This window comes from Pelophylax lessonae (genome assembly GCF_965119305.1).
Source record: "Pelophylax lessonae genome assembly, chromosome: 13".
Classification (NCBI taxonomy): Eukaryota; Metazoa; Chordata; class Amphibia; order Anura; family Ranidae; genus Pelophylax; species Pelophylax lessonae.
Genome location: NC_138780.1, coordinates 133820599 through 133845238, shown reverse-complemented (window position 1 = coordinate 133845238; position 24640 = coordinate 133820599). Strand labels below are relative to the sequence as shown.

At 39.9% G+C, this 24640-nt stretch overlaps 1 protein-coding gene across 1 annotated transcript in view; it reads right to left on the bottom strand.

Moving 5' to 3' along the window:
- SPTBN5 (spectrin beta, non-erythrocytic 5) overlaps positions 1–24640 on the bottom strand; it is a gene marked incomplete at its 5' end in the record, with an annotated part of 344281 nt that overhangs the window by 220555 nt on the left and 99086 nt on the right. Inside the window, 6 exons of the mRNA XM_082275221.1 lie at positions 1085–1195; positions 4600–4714; positions 14036–14181; positions 17419–17551; positions 20889–21046; positions 22537–22653. Of these exons, the coding sequence (XP_082131347.1) occupies positions 1085–1195; positions 4600–4714; positions 14036–14181; positions 17419–17551; positions 20889–21046; positions 22537–22653 (780 nt within the window). The remainder of the gene's footprint in view (positions 1–1084; positions 1196–4599; positions 4715–14035; positions 14182–17418; positions 17552–20888; positions 21047–22536; positions 22654–24640) is intronic.

Genomic DNA, 24640 nt, shown 5'->3' with positions numbered 1-24640 from the left:
GCAGAGTTCCCCTTTAAAATCCACACCAGACCTGAATCGTCTGGTATAGAATTTAGGTAGACCTCATGCCTTCTTTTTTTTCTTTTCGCGTGGGGTCCACTATAAAATTCATACCAGACCAGGACATGGTGTGAAGTTGGGGGGTGAGGGGGTGCATGCACTTCAATTTTTTTTACTTGCATTGAGTGTATATATAACACAGATTGCAGGGTCAGGGCATCTCCTAGGCATGTTATTTATTGGAATTTTGCATTTTTAATTTTCACTATTACTAAAAACCACTGCCCCCCCACCCTCCAAATAGGATTTAAAAAAAAAAATGTCTTGGTAAATGTTCCTTAGGGCAGTGCCCAGCTCCCATGCCATTTATTTGACAATCCCTTGTCTAGCAAATAGCCATTACTGTTTCGAACATTCAGTTCCCATTGACCTAAACCCAAATTTTAGCAGTTTGGCAAACCTGCCTCGAACCGAACCCAGGTATGTTTGGCTCATCAATAAATATTTCCAATTGGTTTAAAAACTGAACTGTATATGGATGTTAACTTTCCTTTATTGTTCACCTAAAAAACTAAACCAATACTCTGGTCAGACTTTTTTAATCAATAAGGTCTATGGTTTACTGGCTATAGGACTCATCTAAATACACACTCCATTTAACCCGTACATATAACACAAACAATTTTCATTGACGTGATACATGGAATTTCTAAGGCACACTTTTCCTCTGAACTTACAATCTGGTGCCCAGGACAAGAGGTGACAACTTGAAACTGTTCAATAACACAAGGAGCTGACAGAGAAATTCAAGCCTGGCGTCTCCAGCAAGTTTCATGGTTCTATGCTTAATCAGTCAGCACATTTAACCTCCAGGCAGCCAACCCTTCTCCATTATCCTGCATGTTAAGCGCAATTATCACATGATCTATGCCCCCTGTTGAAATGTCAGCAGACTGGCTTGACCATCAGAGACAGCTGTAGCACATCAGGCATACGAGAGTAGGCAGAGCTGTGTGTAAAGAGGCCAGGGCTGGTATGATAACCATGTATGTTCCCTAGACATGCACAGTAATGAATCTCTTACCTGCTGCTCATTCCCAGACAACTCATGTTCCAGGGCCTTGTGTTTACGCAGCTGGGACTGCACTCCGCTAACGTCTTTGGCAATGTCATCAGGAATGCTTTTGGATTTTTCCTGCCAGGCAGTTAGGGGAAAAGAAATGCACATATAACTACTTATCCCATGAGCACACATTATATATTTGAGATAACTTACAAATACTAAAAGGAAAGAAATGATATGGCACTGATCAGAACATTTAAAACGTGTTTAGCTTGCTTTTTTACACTGAAGGTTACAAAGCAAAAGCTAGCCTGGCCAGTTGCTATAAGCAAAACAAGCTATTTTTCTACCTTTCTGTGCTTTCTGTCTGCCCACTGTGTGATAACTATACAGTTTACTATAATATGGAGATTAACCTATCTCACCAAGCCCTTCTTATTAGGGATGATCGAACGGTTCGGGTCAACCATCGGTTCGACCCGAACATTGACTGTTCGAGGTTCGGCCGAATTTAGAACTTTTTGCTGAAAAAGTTCGGAATTCGGCAACCAGAACTGACCAAAATGCAATGGGACAGGAAATGGGCTTTAAAAGCCCATGATTGGACCAGAACCATTAGCAAAAGCCAATTGAGGGGGCAGGAGAATGCTAGGAATGTGATTGGAGTGACTAGGGGGTCCCTAGGCCAATCATTAGTGAATACGCCCCCCAGTATATAAGATAGCCCCCGCCAAATTCCTAGCATTGTAATACAGGGACATGAAGTTCAGATGTTTTGCCTGCCTCCAAAGAACCCAAAAAAATGCCCAAAACAACGCTAGCGCCAAAAAAAAACTCCCAGGTGTGTTGTTGCAGGCATTTTTTGGGGGTTTTTGGAGGCAGGCAAAACATCTGAACTTGTGTATACGGGTATATATACACACATACTTATATGTATATATACACCTAGACATATATAGGTGTGATAGTAGCAGAAATATATGCTTGCGCTAATGAAATAATTAACACTAATATGGCTCCGCTCCTATAACACCTATATATGTGTAAGTGTAAAATACATATAAGTATGTGTGTATATATACCACTATACACAAGTTCAGATGTTTTGCCTGCCTCCAAAAACCCCCAAAAAATACCTGCAACAACACATCTGGGCGTTTTTTTTGGCGCTAGCGTTTTTTTGGGCATTTTTTTGGGTTCTTTGGAGGCAGGCAAAACATCTGAACTTGTGTATAGTGGTATATATACACACCTACTTATATGTATTTTACACTTACGCATGTATAGGTGTTATAGGAGCGTAACCATATTAGTGTTAATTATTTAATTAGCGAAAGCATATATTTCTGCTACTATCACACCTATATGTGTAGGTGTATATATACATATAAGTATGTGTGTATATATACCCATATACAAAAGTTCAGATGTTTTGCCTGCCTCAAAAGACCCCAAAAAATGCCCAAAAAAACGCTTGCTACTAAACCGGCAAGGTGTGAAAAGAGAGAAGCCGCTATCCTGTTCTATAAGTGACCTAATACAAATGATCTTTTTTTATGGTTCTGGACATGCTACAGAGCTGAAATTTCACAGGTACACTTTTTAGACCCCCCCAGATACTAAATCCAAAGAAATTATTTTTTTTTTTTAATTTTTTCAATAATTGGCTCTCTATCAAAAATGACAATTTTTAAGAATTTTTTTTGTGTGATTATTAGTCCCTGGGGTATGACCCAGAACCCTAGGCACTTTTTAGGGGCATTTATTGGGTTTTTAGAGCTTCAAAATGGTGTTTTTTGATCACCGAAGTTCGGGTCCCATTGATTTCAATGGGGTTCTGAAATCCGGGCCGCACTTTTGGGAAGTTCGGATGTTCTGGCCGAACCGAACTTTTGAAAAGTTCGATAATCCCTACTTCTCATCAGCAAGAGCGAGAACCTGACTATTACAGTTTTCATTCACCAAGCAGAATAAAGTATTCTTTCATTAGATAACATATGTTCATACATCGCCCCTATGTTTGAACAAGGGGGCCCCAATAAAGGTGATGGCTATTGAAAAGCAGTCAGACTATATTTGACAGTCTTAGGGAAAAATAAATAATGAATCTGATTGTTTGATGTACTTAGACTTTCTATTATGGCTCCATTTTCTTTACTCTGGCTTTTAAAAGAGAAGTATGGCTTTCTATAAAAAAAAAAGAACATTTATACTCACCTAGGTGGAAGCAGCATTGATCCGATGCTGCATCTGTCCCCAGCCGACTCTGCAGTGAGAACTGAGCGATCAAACACTGCTGATCGTTCAATTCTCTCCCGCTGCTCTGAGCAAAAAAACAAGACTGTAAATTTCCGACTCTCTGCTCACTGGAACACTGGGCTGTGCAGGGGACAGATGGGGCTGGCTATGACTCTCGGTGGATTGTTGAGAGGCTGAGCCAGTTGCCGATCTAGGCTTCTGGATGAATCTTGACCATATGGTTGGGATTTTTCCAGAGCCTGGACCGGCTCTGTAAAGTTAGCCGACAGCAGACTTTAGCCTTCTGTCTGCTGAAAGCAGATCACAAGAGTGTAGAACTAAGTGCACTCCTGTAATCCAAAGGAGAAGTATAGCCAAAAAAGCTTTGGCTACATTTCTTCTTTAAACATTAGGTCCTACATTGCATGGTCAAAAGGTCGTGGACACCTGACTATCACATCTATATGAGTTTGTTGGACTTCCTATTCCAAGGTCAAAGGCAATAATATTGTTTCCCCCCCCCCCCCCCTGTTTTTGGTTATAACAGCTTTCACTCTTCTAAGGTGGCTTTTCACAATTTGAAATGTTTCTGCAAGAATCATGTACTGATGCTGGAGGGGAAGACCTGATCACAATTGTCATTCTAATTCTTCCTAAAAGTGTACCACAGGATTAGAGACAGGGCTTTGTGCAGACCATTTAAATTCCTCTACACTATACTCATCAGACTACGTCTTTATGGACCTGGCTTTGTTCACTGGAGCACAGAAAAGGGCCTTTCCAAAACTGCTGCCACAAGATTGGCATAACAGAAGTGTCTGAAATATATGTATATGCTGTATCATTACCAGTACCCTTCACTGAAAACGCCTGAACTCAATAATATGGAGAGGTGCCTACATACTTTTTGGCCATAAAGTATATGCTCCTACTGTGTTTAGCTTAGTCCAAAATGATTATTTTAAATATAGAGCAGGCTGGTGGGCTGAGTTAGACTCTTAGACTATTTCAGCATAATTCCTGTCCGCCTGGAAGTTTTGATGTTCTCACACCTTCTGTTTCAGGTTCCATATAATAAATTAAATGAAAAAAATCCAACAGGGACCATGACAACTCCTCAGTATGAACACAACAGGTGTGTAGACCCTGTAATTCAAGCATTCACAGATGTCTTACCACCAAAGTCCCTGAGAAATAAAGGAAATTGTCAGGTGGTTTATCTTAACATCATCTACCTAAAACATGAATATCATTTTTTGGTGGACTGGTCCCTTAAAAACAGGAGTGAAATCCTTTACCTCAATTTGAGTGAGGGCTTCTTTTAGATCCCAGAAACATTTATGAATAGCTTCAGCATCCCTAAGGCGTCTTCCTCTCTCTTTGGTGAGCTGCTGAAGATCTTCCCATGAGGCTCTAAAAATGGAGGAAATTAGTTAACACATTACAAAGGTGTAAAAACTGCAGTGTTATCTGCCTGGAAAACCTGCAAACACAATTAGCACTTTTCTTCTGAAAACTGATGAATTTATTATAAACAGACTCTAATCTTACATTTTCTTTTAATATCTTAGCAAAATCTATTGAGAATTCATAATAATGCAAAGATTTGTAACTTAGGCCACTTTCTCAGTGATCTGTTACCTATGCAAAAGTGTATTATGTGTAATGCAACCCGAGCACATGGTGTTTTTTGAGTCAAGATTTCATTCCTCGAAGCTCAAGCTCAATTCCAAGCAGATATAAAAGATACAATTTAATCAATCTCTCTATTACTACACCATTGAGTGTATTTTTTTCACGTAAGCAGTTGAATTTGAGAGTTTGAGAGAAGAAAAAGACGAAGAGCCAATCAGTTGTGCTGCCATTCCCTCATACTAAAAAAAAACAACATGCTGATAGGAGGAGAGAGCAGAATGATGGAAAGGAGCTCATTAGTGTACTGTTTCTTCACTATCCAGTTACAGGCTGGAACAAGCACAAGATCTAGTTAGAAGACTTAGGCAGGCCATACACGATGCAAATTTTCGAACCATTTGTCGATCGATAAACGAAAGTGGCGCTCACGTACAGCATGCGAGTGTACCATCAATGAGATTTGAAAATCGTGTAAAAGGCCCATTATACATGCACATACATTTGTGTTTATTCCACTTTTCCTGCAGACATGTTGGCACCTCAGCAGACTTTGCTGTACCCTATAGTATTTCCTGCAGTATTATCATTATATGTTGTAGACTAAATAGTTCGTGTGTTGTTGTTTATTGCGTTATCGTTTCCTTCCGGTTCGAACTTTTCGGGAATCATGCGCTGTTGTGTTTTGTTAGGTCAAATCATACAACTCCCCCCAATAATGATATGAAATTTGGCCAATTTTCGCAAAAAAACCCAACATGTTGGATCAGTCAATTTCGGCTGTCGTATAAAAATCGTGTTTCGCACATACCACACTAACGATACGAAAAACAAACAATTTCACTTTCGATTTGTATTTTCTATCGAAATTCGCATCGTTCGCGTATGGCCTGCCTTAGGCTCCATGCACATTTGCGCATAATCCTATGTGTCCGTGCACACTACTTATTGGCTATTAGGGTTTTTTGAGCTTCAGCATCTAGGAGCAGAAAAATTTATTTTTCCCCAGCAGAAACGCTACTAACGCTACTAATAGCATTTTTGAGCTTATTTTTTCTTTTGCTGCAAAAATGCTAATAAAACACTAACGCTCCTGAACGCTGTTAAAAGCTCATAAAACACTGCTAATACGATACTACAAAAAGCTTTTACCATTGTTTTTTGTCCAGCATCTATTATAATCCTTTTTTTTTTTTTTTTTTTTTAGCTTAGTGTGCTTGCAGCCTTAAAGTTATTGTAAAAGTCATTTTTTTTTTTTTCTTAATAACAAAAATGGTCTACTCCTCTTCTCGGATCCCTCAATGGTGCTCCTGGCTCCTTCCACATCCCAAGCTGCTTGCTATGGGGGCACTCATGCAGGCTCGACCCTGAGCCACTCTGTGTGTGTGCATTGCACCCCTGTCCCCCTGCTCTCTCCTCACAAGCAGTGATTGAAAGGAGCAGCAGGAGGCAATGGCTCCCGCTCCTTCCTCCATGTCCAGTGAGGAAAGATAGAGCAGAGAGAACCGATCTTCTCAGGCACAACGCTGGATCAAGATTGGACTCAGGTAAATATTTTTTTTACCTTACTGCAGACAATGCATTAGGGTATAAAACCTTCTGCCTTCCGCCATAGGTTTCTCATTTAAATTTCAATTCACCATAATAATAAGGGGGAGCTTAGACATCCAGCATAAAGGCCTGGGGGCTGCCATTGCTGTGCCTCTTTTGAAAATGTAACTTCACTGGAAGTGTCTGGCTTCAATACTTTTCAGCCACAGACTTGAAACACATTTTGAAGCATGCATTGCTCCCTGAAGAGGGAACAATGCATCCCTGAAGAGGGAACAATGCATCCCTGAAAAGGTAACAATGCATCCCTGAAGAGGGAACAATGCATGCTCAGAAATACATTTTTTTTTCCTATTTTTGATTCTTTTATTGATTTTCATAAATTTACAACTTTTTTTGTCTAATGTTATGGTGATTCATGTTTTTACTCCTAATATACAGCAGTATTTGTGTTGAGTGTTGTACACCCATTTTTTTAATGTTTTTTGAGGTCCTCTAGTATATTTTCTGGTGGATTCCTGCCATGGGACACAATTGTTTTTCTGGGCCACTCGACAAGGTGAGCTGCATACATTGATTCCAATTTATCTGTTCATCTGCTGATACCCTTAGGCTCCATTCATATTAGTGAATTTCCAAAGTCACACGATTTCCAAGGCAACTTTGATACACCTTTCAGGGCAACTTTGACCCGCCTTTACACTCAATGGATCTAAGTTGCATCAAAAGTGGCACCAAAGTAGTGCAGGCATCTTTTCAAAATCTCTGTGACTTTAAGTCGCATTGATTTGAATGGGTGCCATTAAAAAGAATGGGCTGCGACTTGTCATGTGACTTTGATGTCCACAATCGCATGACAAATCGCAGTGTGAATAGAGCCTTAGATGTGCTCTGCTTTTGTTTTGTTTTCTAGCATTCTTTCCACATTACAGAATAACTTTAAACTACAGTAAAGAAAACGTTTAGGTCTACTGCCATGGCAGACAGGGTTGTGCTGTGTTGCTAAGGTTGCCATCTTTTGGTTTAACAGAACAGGGGACGTGTAGGAGCAAGTGACAGATGACATTACATGTTACCCATAGCAACCAGTCAGAAACTTTATTCCATTTTTATTTCTCCACTACAGAGATGACAATTGTAAGTTGATTGGTTGCTATCAGCAACAAGAAATTTTACTATATATAAGCCCCTTAAACTGGATACACACTATACAATTTTTGTTGTTAGATTCCCTTTAGATTTACCTTCAACTATGTAGTGCAAGGGTCTGCCTAATTGCATACAAATTGAAAGTGTTTAGATATGACCTCATATTATATGGTTTTGGTAAATCTAAAGGAAAAAATCTAAAGACAATTGTATAGTGTGTATGGCCCATTAGTCTTTCTTATGCGTTGCTATTCTCAGTGGGCAGCAACAGTGACATCTACAGGGTATCACTGAGCTTAGCATGCAGAAGAATAACATTTCAGATTTGATTTTAATATTAAATTGGTATAGTCTTAAGAGAACCTTATTACACAAATCAGTACAATAATTTGCAAGTCACTTATTTAGACAATGCTTTTATCGATACTTAATGTAACAAAATAAAAAAAACAAATCTTTTAATGCAAAGAATATTTTTATATCCACTAGCCGACCACCCTATAGCAGTTTTTTTGCTACAGGGCTGCTGCGCTGTGCAGGATCACGTATATATATATATATATATATATATATATATATATATATATATATGTGTGTGTGTGTGTGTGTGTGATCCTGCGCTTCCAGGTATCGGGCGCGAGTCCATCGGCTCCCTCCTGCTGTGATTCTACAAAGCGGGAGCTGATCAGTGGGTCCAGTGGCCCAATGTCCGCCAGCACCTGCTGATCGTTCAATACACAGGCAGAACGACGATCTGCCTATGTAAACAAGGCAGATGGTTGTTCTGTCAGTAGGGAAGGCATTGATTCTGTGTTCCTGCGAAGCAGGAACACAAATCTATGCCTTCCTCTAGTAAAAGCACCTCCTCCACTACAGTAAAATGCCAGCTAGGCACACAGTTAACCCTTTGATTGCCCCTGATGTAAACCCCTTCCCAGCCAGGGTCATTAGTACAGTGACAGTGCATATTTTTAGCACTGATCACTGTATTAGTGTCACTGGTCCCCACTAACTGTCAGTTAGTGTCCAATTTGTCCGCTGCAATATCACAGTCCCACTATAAGTCACTGATCGCCTCCATTACTAGTAGACAAAAATAAATAAATAAAAATTCCATAAAAAATCCCATTGTTTGTAGACGCTATAACTTTTATGCAAACCAATCAATATATGTTTTTTTTTTGGGGGGATTTCTTTTTACCAAATATAGGTCTGGTTATTTAACGGCTTGCTGACCATATCCTGTCCTGCACTGAATCACGTACTTAGTATATGGTCCAGCACTTCCAGGCCTGGGGCGCACAAGTTTTGCGCAAAACTCGATGTCTGCCGGGACCCGATGATTGTTCAGGAAACAAGCAGAACTGTGGTCTGTCAAGGTAGATTGCCGTTCTGTCTGTAGGGAAGGTAGTGAACCTGTGTTTCTGCACAACAGGAATACGGATCTCTGCTTTCCCATATCATAAGCACCTGCGCCACAGTAACCAAGCACATTTTAGGCACACAGTTAACCCTTTGATCACTGCTGATGTTAACCCCTTCCCAGCCAGGGTCATTAGTACAGTGACAGAGTCATGTATTTTAAGCACTGATCACTGTATTAGTGTCACTGGTTTCCAAAAAAGTGTCAAAAGTGTCACGGGTGTCCGATTTGTCCGCCACAATGTCGCAGTCCCACTATAAGTTGCTGATCGCTGCCATTACTAGTAGAAAAAAAAATAAATAAAAAAAATCCATGCATCCATTTCCCATAGTTTGTAGACGTAATAACTTTTGTGCAAACCAATCAACATATGTTTATTGGGATTTTTTTAACAAAAATATGTATTTTTTAGCAAAATATATATATATTTTTTTAAAACATTTGCCTAATCTGATGAAGACATTTGATGTTTTACATTTGTTTATTGGATATGTTTTATAGCAGAAAATAACAAAATATATATATATTTTTTAAAAATTGTCATTCTTTTTTTGTTTATAGCACCAAAAAAAAAACGTAGAGGTGATCAAATGTCACCAAAAAAAGCTCTATTTGTGGAGGGAAATAGACACATTTATTTGGGTACAGGGCCGCACGTATTATTGCAAAAAAAAAAATGCAGTGCCGTATCGCAAAAAATGGCCTCATCGGGAAGGGGGGTAAATCAATCGTCCAGAGCTAAAGTGGATATTTGTAATTGAGTATCAAAGCATGTATAAATGTTGAGAATTTTTCCACAGTAAAAGTATTTTCCTATTTTGTGATTATCCGCAGTATTTTTAATGTCAAAACAATCCATCAGCATTGTCAAAAAAAAAAAAAAAAAATCTAAGAAAACTCTGGTCTTCACAAAGGCAGTTACAGAGTTCTGACTAGACTTGTCCAATTCATACTTTGCAGCTGCAGAATTTTATCCGGTCTATCTGCATGCTTGGAATAACTCGTCTAATTAAAGACGGAAGGCGGAAGAAGCTACAATTGCCACCATCATTTAATCTTGGAAAGACAGCGCACCAAGGGATACACAGCTAATCCCGGCTTCTCCTTGGCCAACATTCCCTGACTCTTCACCTGAGATTTCAAAGGTGCCTGAAAAAATACAGGAGCTGTAGAGATTAACTGCAGATCTGGACTCACCTACTGTGTGACATGCTAAACCGAGAGCAGCTGTCCTGTGACCACTGAATATTGAACAAGGGCAAATGTGTCTCCTGATTCTTTATAAACAGAAACCTAACTGTGTCACAGGATTAAAATAAAGTCATATCAATTCCAGATGAAGACAGATGTACAGGACCCACCGCGGGGTCTTATATAAAAACCACACATCATTGTACACCCATAAAAGATGGTTCTGAATATAACTAGTCACAGATGGATCAAGTTTAAAACTGTGCCTGAAAATGTCAATTAACGATTGTTCATTTCATGCCAAAAGAATCAGTTGCTTTTAGAACTGATACACTATATTAACCAAAAGTATTGGGACGCCTGCCTTTACACACACATGAACTTTAATGGCATCCCAGTCTTAGTCCGTAGGGTTCAATATTGAGTTGGCCCACCCTTTGCAGCTATAACAGCTTCAACTCTTCTGGGAAGGCTGTCCACAAGGTTTATGAGTGTGTCTATGGGAATGTTTGACCAATATTCCAGAAGCGCATTTATTAGGTCAGGCACTGATGTGGACGAGAAGGCCTTGCTCACAGTTTCTGCTCTAATTCATCCCAAAGGTGGTATATCGGGATGAGGTCAGGACTCTGTGCAGGCCAGTCAAGTCCATCCACCACCAAACCTGCTCATCCTTGTCTTTATGGACCTTGCTTTGTGCACTGGTGCGCAGTCATGTTGGAACAGGAGGGGGCCATTACCAAACTGTTCCCACAAAGTTGGAAGCAGGAAATTGTCCAAAATGTCTTGGTATGCTGACACCTTAGGAGTTCCCTTCACTGAAACTAAGGCGACATCAGCCACCCACCTTGGAATTGTATCTAATTATCTGAGATCCTCCCAACTTTATTACCAACTACTGTGTAGTACTGTGTTACCTTAACTGGAACTAAGGGGCCAAGCCCAACCCCTGAAAAACAACCCCACACCATAAGCCCCTTTCCACCAAATGATTTGGACCAGTGCACAAAGCAAGGTCCATAAAGACATGAATGAGCAAGTTTTGGGTGGAGGAACTTGGCTGACCTGCAGAGTCCTGACCTCAACCCAATAAAACACCTTTGGGATGGATTAGAGCCGAGACTGCAAACAAGGTCTTCTCGTCCCCATCGGTGCCTGACCTAAAAAATTTGCTTATGGGAGAATGGTCAAACATTCCCATAGACACACTCCTAAACCTTGGGGACAGCCTTCCCAGAAGAGTTTACGCTTTTATAGCTGCAAAGGGTGGGCCAACTCAATGTTAAACCCTACAGACTAAGACTGGGATGCCATTAAAGTTTATGTGCGTGTAAAGGCAGGGGTCCCAATACTTCTTGGTAATATAGTGTATCTTGGCACTGATGGTTTTCAATGCAGAGTTGTAAGAATTCAATGCCTATGGTTTTGGCACGGGACAAGACATGTACGCTGCAGAAGGAGTTAACACAGTGTTAGGGATTAGGTTAAGGAAGTGCAAGGGTCAAGAGCTGTGGCTGAAAAGCATGCTTCACTTTTACAAAAAAAAGCTGCTTATGCAGATAAGGGGCGTCTGTAGATAAAAACAAACTGTGCAGCTTTGACCAAAATTGAATAATGCTCTTGATATAGATGTGGGCCATTTATGTCCCTCATGAAGCCTGACTGAAATACTCCCAGAAATCACATCATCCTGTCCTGCCTTGTTACTAAGACATGCCCAACTGTTATTGTTAACATCCAACATCACAAAAGCGAGCTCTCAAACACTGAGCTCAGAGCTACTGTATCAGCAAGAGAAAGCACATGTGAGAAGGTTTGAAGTAACAGCTTGGAATGTCTTAGCAACATCCTAGCAACAAGGCAGGATGGGATGATGCGATCTCTAGGAATATTTCAGTCAGGCTTCCTGAGGTACTGTTTTATACCGGATTCTAGGACAATATCCCCCCGGACAATATCCCCCGGACATTATCCCCCCGGACAATATCCTCCCTGGACAATATCCCCCCGGACAATATCCCCCCTCTAACCCTAACCCTATGTCCAGGGGGATGTTTTCCGGGGGGATATTGTCCCGGGGGATATTGCCCGGGAGATTTTGTCCCGGGGGGGGGATATTATCCGGGGGATGTTGTCCTGGGGGGATTATGTCCAGGGGGATGTTTTCCGGGGGGATATTGTCCCGGGGGATAATGTCTGGTGGGATATTGTCCGGGGGGATATTGTCCTGATACCGTTTATAAATAGCCCACACACAAGAGCATTGTTCAATTTTGGTCAAAGCTGCACAGTTTGTCTACAGTTTAGCTACAGACACCCCTATATGCATAGGCATTTTTTGGTAAAGGTCTAACTAACCCTTTAAGTGCTAGTTGGCTGTTTGGCAAAGCATGGTAGTGCAGTCCCACTCTTTGGGTCTTCAGGCACATTTATCTTCCTGTGCTCCCTTAAAATTCAGTAAAATTATTTATTCCCCTTCTGCATTCCTTGGATTCTTACTGCTCTTATTCCTTTACTATCCAGTCAGCAGGCTGGGGATTGAATCTTAATCATGCTGTGCTGCTGCAGTGGAGGTAGATATCTTAAGCCAAAACTTTTTTTTTTTTTTTTTTGCATTGTGGATAGTGTAAGGAATGCAAGAAATACCTGCCAGCTCCTTTTTAAAAAAAAAAAATCTATGACCCATTGGGGAGATTTTTCCTCACTTCCTGTCCTGTACACAAAACGGGAAGTGATAGATAACCTCTACAAAGTGACGAGAAACCCCTCCTTAGAACAAGTATCCCAATTGGAAGATTTCCATCTTTTAGGCCTGTTTACACTTTGCAGTTGGGGGCAATGAAAATAGGCGGTTAAGATGTGCTTTTAACACCCCCCACCCTTAAGCTGCAAAGACAGCCGTACAGGGGCACATACATGCAGCAGCCACGCCAAAGGCTAAAAATTATGCCCCCAAATGCATGTGATGGGCAGTACCTCTGCTGAATGCCACACTGCAACCACAAGCCAAACACATTACAATTAAAAAACCCATGTAGCTGTCAAAAAGAAAAAAGAAAACAAGCATGGAAGAGACAGCAGTATTGCCTCCTGAATGCCTGTCACCTACCTCCATGCCACAGAAAATGCAAATGTAAACAAGCCGTTCCTGTTTCAGTGACAAGTTTAAAATTTGGGGTTTTCCCTTACTTTTAGTGAGTCATCAGTGGTCATCAGGACATATGGAGAGAGAAAAAGTAAACCTTTTGGCTTAGGGTACACTTTAAGCACCTGGCAGGGGTGGATGGATTACAAACCTGGCTGCATAGAATTATAAATGATATATTAATTGTATATAAGCTACTTTCCTGAAGTTACATTTATCTTGTATAGGAGAGTTGAGCTGTAAGACTTTTAAAAATGTTTTACACAACATAAACTTAGTATTGATTCTGAAATCAGAAAGGTTTTCCTATTGTCGCATATCATCATAGAACACAAAGATAAAATGAACAATAAAATAAACAATGTAAACACCTTGGTGAACCCATGGCAAATGCCATTTTTACCCCATGGTTAATACAGGCATGGGTATTACATAGAAGAATTATATTGTTAAAGCACCCCAAAAAAAAAAACAGATAGGTGACATAAAAATCCAAGTAAAATGGGCACCATATGATTCAACCCCATGCTTATTGCAGCACAACACAAATCAAATACCATGGCTTTAACACAGCTATAAATAACTATCATCAGCATACTGAAACAGAGACTAATACTATATAAGAAATAGGATTAGGACGTACCGTAGTTCTTTCTGCTTTTGCACAATTTGCATTGATTCTGAATGTCCTTGGTCAAGCAGACTGTTGGCAAGTTGCTGGCAGCCAGACACCCTCTGACCAGCTGATTCCATCTGGTGCTGGAAGGTGTCAAACTTGGCCAGAAGATGCTGTGAAAAGAAAATCTTGATATTAGAGACTTTACTTTCTGATTGATTTAAGACCAAAACAGTTGGCTTAAAGTAGACATTCACAGAGTAGGTGTTTTTAAAATAGAGTACATGATAAATTAGAGCTGTATTTCACATAATGGGACTTGTGGGCCACTGCTCTGCTTAGAGAGAGGAACAGAGCCTCATAATATACAAACTATATTTTTTCCTGATTGTGTTTCCCTTTTTTGGTCATCTCTGTAAATTTGTATCTAAACTTAAGAGACCTGTAGGGGTAATGGAGTGCAGGAGTTATTCTTTGTTTGGTGGTCTCCACAGTTAAGGTGTATGTATATATTCCAAAACACCTATCTCCTGCGCTCTGAGAGGTAATCTTCTAACCACATCCAGCCACACTCACGTGAAGACCTTCTACTTGGCTTTAATTGGATGCTTCGGCCTTGCAGCCCCTTTTCAAGACCAGGGTAGTCTGAGACCACTAAAATCAAAGAACAAACACAAGGGCGCAGCGGCCTAGTGCATTATCCTCTATAAAGGTTTTTATTGAATAAAAGGTATAAAAATACTCACAAACAGAATCTTGGTATAAGCATATCAAATGGATATAGTGGCATCCGCATCAGAACAAAAGGTCTGATGCAGATGGCACTATATCCTTTTGATATGCTTATACCAAGACTCTGTTTGTGAGTATTTTTATACCTTTTATTCAATAAAAACCTTTATAGAGGATAATGCACTAGGCCGGTGCGCCCCTTGTGTTTGTTCTTTGATTTTAGTATGTATATATTCATACAGATTTCTGGACACTTCATCCAAGTTATTGACATGGGGCTACTACCTTGTGCATGCTCACCTTTGTATAATCACTGTCTTTCACTGCATTGTTTCCTCTGTACTGACTATATATGTTCTTTTACTTTTTTGAGTGAGTGCTCAGATAAACAGGTCATACTGGTATAGGATCCTCAATTTCTCTGGATGGACAGTACATAGGAATCCTTATTATATTGCTTATCTCTGTTATTTCACTCTTTTGGTAATATGATCTGTACATCTATAATCTATCTCTTAAAATTGTTTAAATTGACAACAATATGACAATAGATTGCCTCTACTGCACTAAAATCCTAACCAGTGTTGTCAGCTCTGCCTATTGGACTACAGAACTCCACCTATCCCCACCCCCTCTGTTTCCCATTCCACATGCATGTATTGATTTCTTCCCCAGAAAAGCATTCCTGCTGTCTTGACCCCTAAGAGCCTGACCACACACCGTGGTCTCTTGGAAGAGGAAGTTCTGGAGGTGTGTCTTCATTAGTAGGAACTCAACTCACAGCAATTACCCCTGCAAACATTTTGAGAGGTTTGATTATGACACAGATAATGAAATCTGTTTCTTGCTACTGGAACAGGGCATAAAAAAAGTTATACATTCTAAAAATTCTCGTAGTTTGGTTGTCACGTTGACCCCCCTGGCTTCAATATTTCAAGCCACTGACCCAGAACGAGTATGCAGATAAGAACCTTCCATTTAGCTGTCTTTTCTGGTCTGCAGCAAAGCACAGGGTGTCCCCACTGCCATCCTGTTCACACCCATAAAATTCTGCAAGCTCATCACTTTCTGTCCTGGTGACCCACAGCTGAATTTCTGCAGAGATAGCAATAAACAGCCAACAGAGCTTCTACCCCTTCCACGCTGTACCCAAAACTTTTTAAAAAATGTTGGGTTTAGGGACACTTTAGGCAGGTGCTATTCCATAATTTCTTCCTGCCAGGCCTATAGCAAAATGATGTCCGAACTCCCATCCCGAGTGGATTTCATATGACGTCCTCACAGTTGCATTCCTTCTGCGCACCCTAGCAGCCACCCTGCAGCTCGACATGTTACCCGCTGTGTCCACTGGACACAGCGGATGACAGATCGCTGTACTGAGCTGGCCCCAGTACTATGTGACCAATCACAGCGATCACATGACAGTTGTACACAATGAATGCCTTTCATTCATAGCCATCCATTGTGTACTATTGTGATTATCTCTGTGATTGATCACAGTGATCACATAGTACAGACATGACCAGTCACAGTGCACCTGTACCATCTGATAGCTGTGACAAATTGCAGCTATCACAATAGTACACCCTGTGGATGAATGGATACTGTTCCTAAAAAATAATTGCTAACAACAATGATCATCACTGTTTTAAGCAATCACAGTGTCTTTATGGTAACACTGTACTGCTCTGGTCAAAATATATAAAAAAAGTAAGCAAACATGTAAAAAAAAAATGATTACATTATTATTTTTTTTTTTTACATATCATAGTACCCCTGATCACCGCCACACCAGTCATATGGGGTTTTATTTACTAAAGCTGGAGAGGGCAAAATGAGTCACAATTCTGTAGAGAAACCAATCAGCTTCTAACCTCAGCTTGTTTAATAAAGCTTTAGCAATAAAACCTAGAAGTTTATTGGTTTCTCTGCAGAATTGTGAATCATTTTGCCCTTTCTAACTTTAGTAACTAAACCCCAGGATGACACTGTACTGCTCTGGTGAGAAAAAAAAATCTAAATTGTATTTAATGTCTTCATTTTACAAAAGAATGTGACAAAAAACATACAACTTCCAAAAACTACTTTCCAAAAAGGGGTCATTTGGAGGATATTAATACTGTCCTGGCTCGAGAAATTAGATAAGCAGTCAGTACATCAGGATTGATGATCAAATTTCAAATGTATAGTATATACCTTATTTTTTAGACTCTACTGTATACCTGTCACACAGACTAAATAATATACACTGGTTTGGGTTTATTTTTTTATCAAAGAAATGTAGCAGAATACATTTTGGCCTGAATTTATATAGAAAGATTAATTATTTGCAAAGTAAAAAAAATTTTCCTTTTTTTAATCTTCGGTATTTTTTTGCTTATCTAGCCAAAAATTAAAAACCCGGTGGTGATTAAATACCACCAAAATAAAGCTCCAAATGACTCAAAATATGATACAAAAAGTCATTTGGATACAGTGTTGCATTGCAGGGTAATTGTCATTCAAAGTGTGACAGCACTGAAATCCTAAAATTTGCCTGGGCAGAAAGGAGGTAAACGTGTTTGATATTGAGTTCTTAAATTACAGAATTTAAGAAAATAAAAAGTCCTATCTACAGGCATGTGAATTGCAGGTTCAGGCAGTATATAGAAGAGAGGGAAATGTGATGTGGGTCTCACCAGAACATGCTCATAATCATTTCCATAGTCCTCAGAGCTGGCCACTTGTCTCTGCTGGTTGATCCATATCTGCAGGTCCCCGGACTCTCTTTGATATTCGTGCAAAGACAAAGTCTCTTCCAGTTTTCCCCATCTATACAGAGATTCAATTAAATTCTAGTTTACAAAGGAGAAGTATTTTCTTGGACAGGGGACAAACTCTATTACAAACGCAGTAGTAAAAACTGGATTCTACATTTTTTAATCTGAAGAATGTATGATATACATCTTTCCTTTCTAACAGTTTTATTTGGGAGACTAATTTAACTACTTGCCTACCAGCCGTCATAGTTATATTGCGACAAGTCGGCTCTGTTACACAAAATGACATACCTGTACGTCGTTTCGTGTAGCAGATAGTAGAGGTGCACACACGCGCCATTTAGCTAGAGGGGGAGCCATTCAGTGGGTCCGGCGGACGTGATGTCCGTCAAGCACCTGCGATCGCTTCTCATGGAGACAGAACGGCGGTCTGCCGATGTAAACACAGCAGACTGCTGTTCTGTCAGTGATGAACACAGGGATCCTGTGTTCCTCCTATTTAGGAACACAGATATATGTGTTCATCCAGTAAGTAAATACCCCACACAGTTAGAAAGCATCCCCTAGGCACACATGTAACCCTTTGATTGCCCCTGGTGTTAACCCCTTCCCTGCCAGTGTCATTAGTACAGTAACAGTGCGTATTTTTAGCGCTGATTATTGTAGTAATGTCACTGGTAGTCCCAAAAGTGTCAAAAGTGTCAGTTAGGGGCCCGATCTTTCCGCCGCAATGTCACAGTCCCGCTAAAAAACGCTGATCGCCGCCATTACTAGTAAAAAAAAAAATAACAAATAAAAATCTTTCCCCTAGTTTGTAGATGCAATATCTTTTGCGCACACCAATCAATATACACTTATTGGAATTTTTTTATCAAAAATATGTAGCAGAATACAAATTGGCCTAAATTGATGAAAAAGTTTGCTTTTTTTTATTTATTTTTTTTACTGGGAATGTTTTATAGCAGAAAGTAAAAAATATTGTTTTTTTTTTTTGTTTTTATGGAATTGTCACTCTTTTTTTGTTTATAGCGCAAAAAAATAAAAACCGCAGTGATCAAATACCACCAAAAGAAAGCTCTGTTTGTGGGAAAAAAGGACATCAATTTATTTGGGTCGCACGACCGCGCAATTGTCAGTTAAAGTAACGCAGTAACGTATCGCAAAAAATGGCCTGGTCATTGAGGGGGTAAAACCTTCTGGTCCTTAAGTGGTTAAATTGATCACATATCATTCATAAGGTTGAAAGGAAAGACTTATGTAGAGAACTATACTGGTTGCCATTTGCTGACCTTCTACTTAACAAGTCAAAAACCTGGCTACCTATACTTTCACTTTTCACACAGGTTCTATTGAACATATAATTTGACTGTCATTGGCGAGATCACCATTTTCATTCAACAAATTTAAAAAGACACCGTCACTTTGCCCATTCAGGCATTTAGGGCAAATTGACAGTTCCTCTTGATAACACCCCTCCATCCCAATAGGATATACCTGTTTATCCATGATTGTTTGCAGTACTCACTCCTCTGTTCTAACAGTGTGAAAATTCCAGGCATGGAAAAGCACATGACTTCCCCTCATGTGACAGTGCATGGGCGTGAGAGGCCAATCACCAGGCTTGTCGCATGGTGGGAATGTGACATCAACCAACTGGGTAAGCCCTAACATCATTCAATACAGGTGCTTACTCATGGTGGACTCCTGTAGGAGGCACTGAGGGAGCATGTACAGCGAGGGAAAAAAGTATTTGATCCCCTGCTGATTTTGTACATTTGCCCACTGACAAAGAAATGATCAGTCTATAATTTTAATGGTAGGTTTATTTTAACAGTGATAAGAATAAAGAAAATATCCAGAAAAACGCATTTCAAAAAAAAGCTATACAGTAAACTGATTTGCATTTTATTGAGTAGAATAGGTATTTGAGCCCCTATCCATCAGCAAGATTTCTGGCTCCCAGGTGTCTTCCAAACAGGTAAAAGACACCTGTCCACAGAAGCAATCAATCATATTCCAATCTCTCCACCATGGCCAAAACCAAAGAACTGTCCAAGAATATCAGGGACAAGATTGTAGACATACACAAGGCTGGAATGGGCTACAAGGCCATCGCCAAGCAGCTTAGTGAAAGGGTGACAACAGTTGGTGCGATTATTCGTAAGTGGAAGAAAAACAAAATAACTGTCAATCTCTCTCAGTCTGGGGGTCCATGTAAGATCTCACCTCGTGGAGTTTCAATGATCATGAGCATGGTGAGGAATCAGCCCAGAACTACACGGGAGAATCTTGTCAATGATCTCAAGGCAGCTGGAACCATAGTCACCAAGAAAACAATTAGTAACATACTACGCAGTGAAGGACTGCACCCAAAAGGTTCCCCCTGCTCAAGAAAGCACATTTACAGGCCCGTCTGAAGTTTGCTAATGAACATCATAATGATTCAGAGGAGAACTGGGTAAAAGTGTTGTGGTCAGATGAGACCAAAATCAAGCTCTTTGGCATTAACTCAACTCACCGTGTTTGGAGGAGGAGGAATGCTGCCTATGACCCCGAGAACACCATCCCCACATCAAACATGGAGGTGGAAACATTATGCTTTGCGGGTGTTTTTCTGCTAAGGGGACAGGACAACTTCCACTGAATCAAAGCAACGATTGTCGGGCCCAAGTACCCTCAAATGTTGGGTGAGAACCTCCTTCCCTCAGCCAGGGCATTGAAAATGGATCGTAGATGGGTAGTGCAGCATGACAGTGACCCAAAACTCACAGCCAAGGCAACAAAGGATTAGCTCAAGAAGCAGCACATTAAGGTCCTGGAGTGGCCTAGCCAGTCTCCAGACCCTAATCCCATAGAAAACATGTGGAGGGAACAGAAGGTTCAGGTTACCAAACGTCATCCTCAAAACCCTAGTGACTTGGAGAAGATCTGCAAAAAGTGGGACAAAATCCCTGAGATGTGTGCAAACCTGGTGGCCAACTACAAGAAACGTCTCACCTCTGTGATTGCCAATAGGGGGTTTTGCCACCAAGTACTAATTTATGTTTTGTAAAGGGGTCAAATACTTATTTCATTCATTAAAATGGAAATCAATGTTTAACTTTTTTTGAAATGCTTTTCCTGGATTGTTTTGTTGTTATTCTGTCTCTCACTGTTAAAATAAACCTACCATTAAAATGATAGGCTGATCATTTCTTTGTCAGCAGGCAAACGTACAAAATCAGCAGGGGATTAAATACTTTTTTCACTCACTGTATCAGTAAGCACGCCTTACGGAGGTTATCAGAAGACACTCTCGCTTTCCCTGGATCAGCAGGTAACAGTGTCCATTTATTAAGTCAAGGAATTCTTTTACTGACAGCAGTCTACTAAATACATCTCGTTATTACCTCACATTGGCACAATCCTGTAAAGTTTCCATCTTTGAATGGACCTTTTTCAGTGGAGCATCTACCTCGTCCTTGGCAACAGTGACAGGAAGGCTTCGACCTGTTTGTCCCAAATCGGCTGCCAGGTTTTGGTAAAGCTCAATTTCTTGCTGCATGTCCTATAGAGACAAAGCAATGTTTATACATATTAGTTATTAATGTCTGTCTAGAAGAATATCTACATGGACTTTCCCAAACCAGTTGGTTGACCTTCAAAGCAAATCTGTGCTTTGTTCATACAAGCAGTCTGGAACAGCCTGTACAAGGCAAAGCAACGGTTTCATTTAAAAAGATCTCTAAAGCCAAAACTTTTTTCTATTTTGGATTTTTGTAGACACAATAGATAGTAAGAGCAAATCTCACTTCTTTGTCATCAGAACAGATGTCCCCATTGGAAGATTCACCCTCTATTCCTGTTCTGGTGGCAACTCAAAATTTTACATCTTCCCTCACTAGCAGGGACCACAGACAATAAAAGCTTAACAGTGGATCTAATCCTTCCACACTCTATCCAAAACAGAAACATTTTTTTGCTTTTAGATATAATTTTTTAACTACTCTCTCCAGCAGCACATTCTTCTTTTCGTTGCTCCATCGTGGCTCCTTTCTGCTGTTGGAAGCAAAGAAAATGTCTGGAACCTCCAGGTTTCGGGGGGGGAGGGGTGCATGAGACGCACCCCTTTCTCTCGTGTTACAGTGCTGGTGCATGGTGATTGGTTAATGCTGAAAAGGGGATACGGTCCTCAGCCCTGTGTAGGCTCCAAATAGGAAGACTCTTGAAGTACATAGGGCTTTCTTTCCTCACTCCTGGTGAATTGAAGGAGCAGCAGGGAAGCAAAGTGAGTACTATAATTCACAGTATAATATTTAAAGCAGTATTAAACCTAAAACCAAAAATGTAATATATTCCAGCTTATAAATAATTAGATGTGGTGGATGCATTCACTTTTTTTTTTTGTTTTGTTTTTTTTTTTTTTTTTTCCCCTCTGTCTTTCCCTGGTGATCTGGCCAGTAACACACCTCCTATATTAGAGTGCCCCCACTTTTGATGAAGGAGCACAGGAGCACCTTTGTACAGCAGCATTGTCAGTGTGGGGGGAGGGGAGTGTTACATGGACTAGCAGATTTAGACACTAACAAATTGAAGCTAAACTACTGTACACACTTTATAAGCATTTACAGTATTTTTCTCCCTTTGGGATAAAGGTATTACATGAATAAACAAAAGCTGATCATTGTGGACACTCTTGTCAGTAGTAAATGGTTTGTCTCTACATTCTACTACATTTGCAGGAGAGTTTGTTCTTTTGACTTACTTGCTGGAACACTAAAAAAAGAAGAATAAAAAAAAAAAACGAATGCAGTCATCACATCTAAAAATTGGTAAGCTGCAATATTATAAACGTTTGCTTTTGGTTTTAATATTGCTTTAAAATACACCCAAAACTAGAACAAAAACTATCAGCATGTGGTTACAGAGACACAACCTCCTAAAAGAGATTCAAAACATTTGTGGCATGTGATTAATGTCTTATTCAACACATAGGATCCCTTTAATTTTATAGAATGTAGTATTAAAACTGGAAAGCTGAATGATTCTGTCCCATACCTTGTGTTTTTTCATGAGTTTTAGGGTACCATCCTCGTCTTTTCCATAATCCTTACTGTTTACCAGCGGAAGTTTTTCTGTAATCCAGCTATCCATGTCTGACACATCAAGAAGGAACTTTTAAATACAGGAAAGATTGTTAAATTGTCGAAAATCCATATATAGATCACTAAAATTATTACAAACATGTAACATATAACATTACTTAGGAAAACATAGATAGAGCAGATGAGGGACTAGGCCTCATGCACACAGACAGCAAAAGACTGAATATATGTCCAGCAAAAATTCTGTGCATTTTTCCTGTGCCTGAGGAGCTGCAGCATATAGCCTGCCATACATATGATGGCTGAACATGGCCGTACTCATGTAAATGCCAATGTTAAATCACCCCATTCACAAAATACAAAGCCTTCTGTGAATGGGCAGCGGAGAGGAGAGGGGTGACAAGAGATGCTGTGTGTGAGAAGGCAGCTCCTCTACTGTCAGAGCCCCCAAAATGTGCGTATTACGCATTTTCCAAACATGAAAGGTTTATTACTTAGTTTCGTATTTGGGTAAAAGGCTGACATTTCTTAGTTGTGCAATAGTAAATTATTTTCTGAATTAACTAATTTTTTGGGGATGTAAGGGAAGACTGGTTTTGCCATACTAATTAGCTACCTTTTAGACATAAAAGCAGAGGTCCGTTTCCCTGCCTATTTCTGTCTCACTAATAGACATGCATCCTCCTCCTGATCTATTCTAAACAATCACAAACAAAAAAAAGGACTCTCTACTTTTATATGTATTACACAGACTACATTTTAGCTGTGAGCACCACCATAGTTAGTCACTGTTGTCGCATCCTCAAAATTACCAATATGTATCCTATAGCTAAAGTGGGGCTCGGGGCTATATGCCTTCGGCTTCTTCCCCTTTGACTAATAATGCAAACCCTTTCTTTTGTAAGTATACGAGCATTTCAGATTGTGTTTTGTCTTTGTATTATTCAATTATCTACATTGTTATTTTTATACTCTTTTTTAAAAAACCTACAATAAAAATATTGAAACAGAAAATGACCAATATGTGATAATCTAATTGGGGACTGTTTGCATTATCATAATTGCATGATATATTGAGCCCTCACTGACAGATATAAATAATACAAACACTGAAACTGTTTGGTGTATACTGACTTTGCGGTCTAGATACCACAGGACCCAAGGCTTTATAAAAGTGTTCTCACTGTGTATAATGGCTTGTAAACACCTCCAGCCTATTATTTGGGGTTGAATGTTCAACCAATCAGCCATGTCCTCTTTTCCCATTTCGTTGACAAGCAATAAAGTACTTCTAGTTCTGATCAATTGTAAGTCAAGTTAAATTTACACCTCTGCATATTTTGTAGTGTGTTAAAAAATAAATCATGCTTAAGTTCAGTGAGCAGCAAGAGAAAGGGAATTCATGTAAACACATCAATAATGCACCTAATTGGCACCTCACTAAAGTTGGGCCACATTAAAACTGCAGCGCTGTGATTGTAGCCTGAATGTCACTATAAAAAGTGTGCATTTTATGAAGACTTGGCCATACAGTATAGCTAAAAGCCAAACTCCAAGAACTCAGGCACTTTGTAAACTGTCCTGGATTACTATGAGTTAAGCCCAACGAGGTGCGTGCCACCTTGTGGATTCATCTCTTACTGAGTGCCGGGAGCATAGCTATCAATATACTTCCAGTGCTCCAATGCTGGACTCCCATGCAGCCACTGTGCCCGCCCCTCCCCTCCTTCTTCTTAATCACAGAGCACGTTGTATTCTCTGAACCCATTCACAAAATACAAAGCCCTCTGTGAATGGGCAGCGGAGAGGAGAGGGGTGACCAGAGATGCTGTGTGTGAGAAGACAGCTACTGTCAGAGCCCCCAAATATACTAATAGCTGTACTCCTGGTGTTCAGCAAAAACTGTCCTTGGACTTAACCCATAGTAAACCAGCAGAATGTGGTTGAATTCCTGGGGTTCAACTTTAAAGCATCTTATAAAGTCAGGATATAGAACTTTAAAAGTGCTAAACATTTTTGTCATCATGTATTTTTTCTAGATTTTAGTTATATTGGTT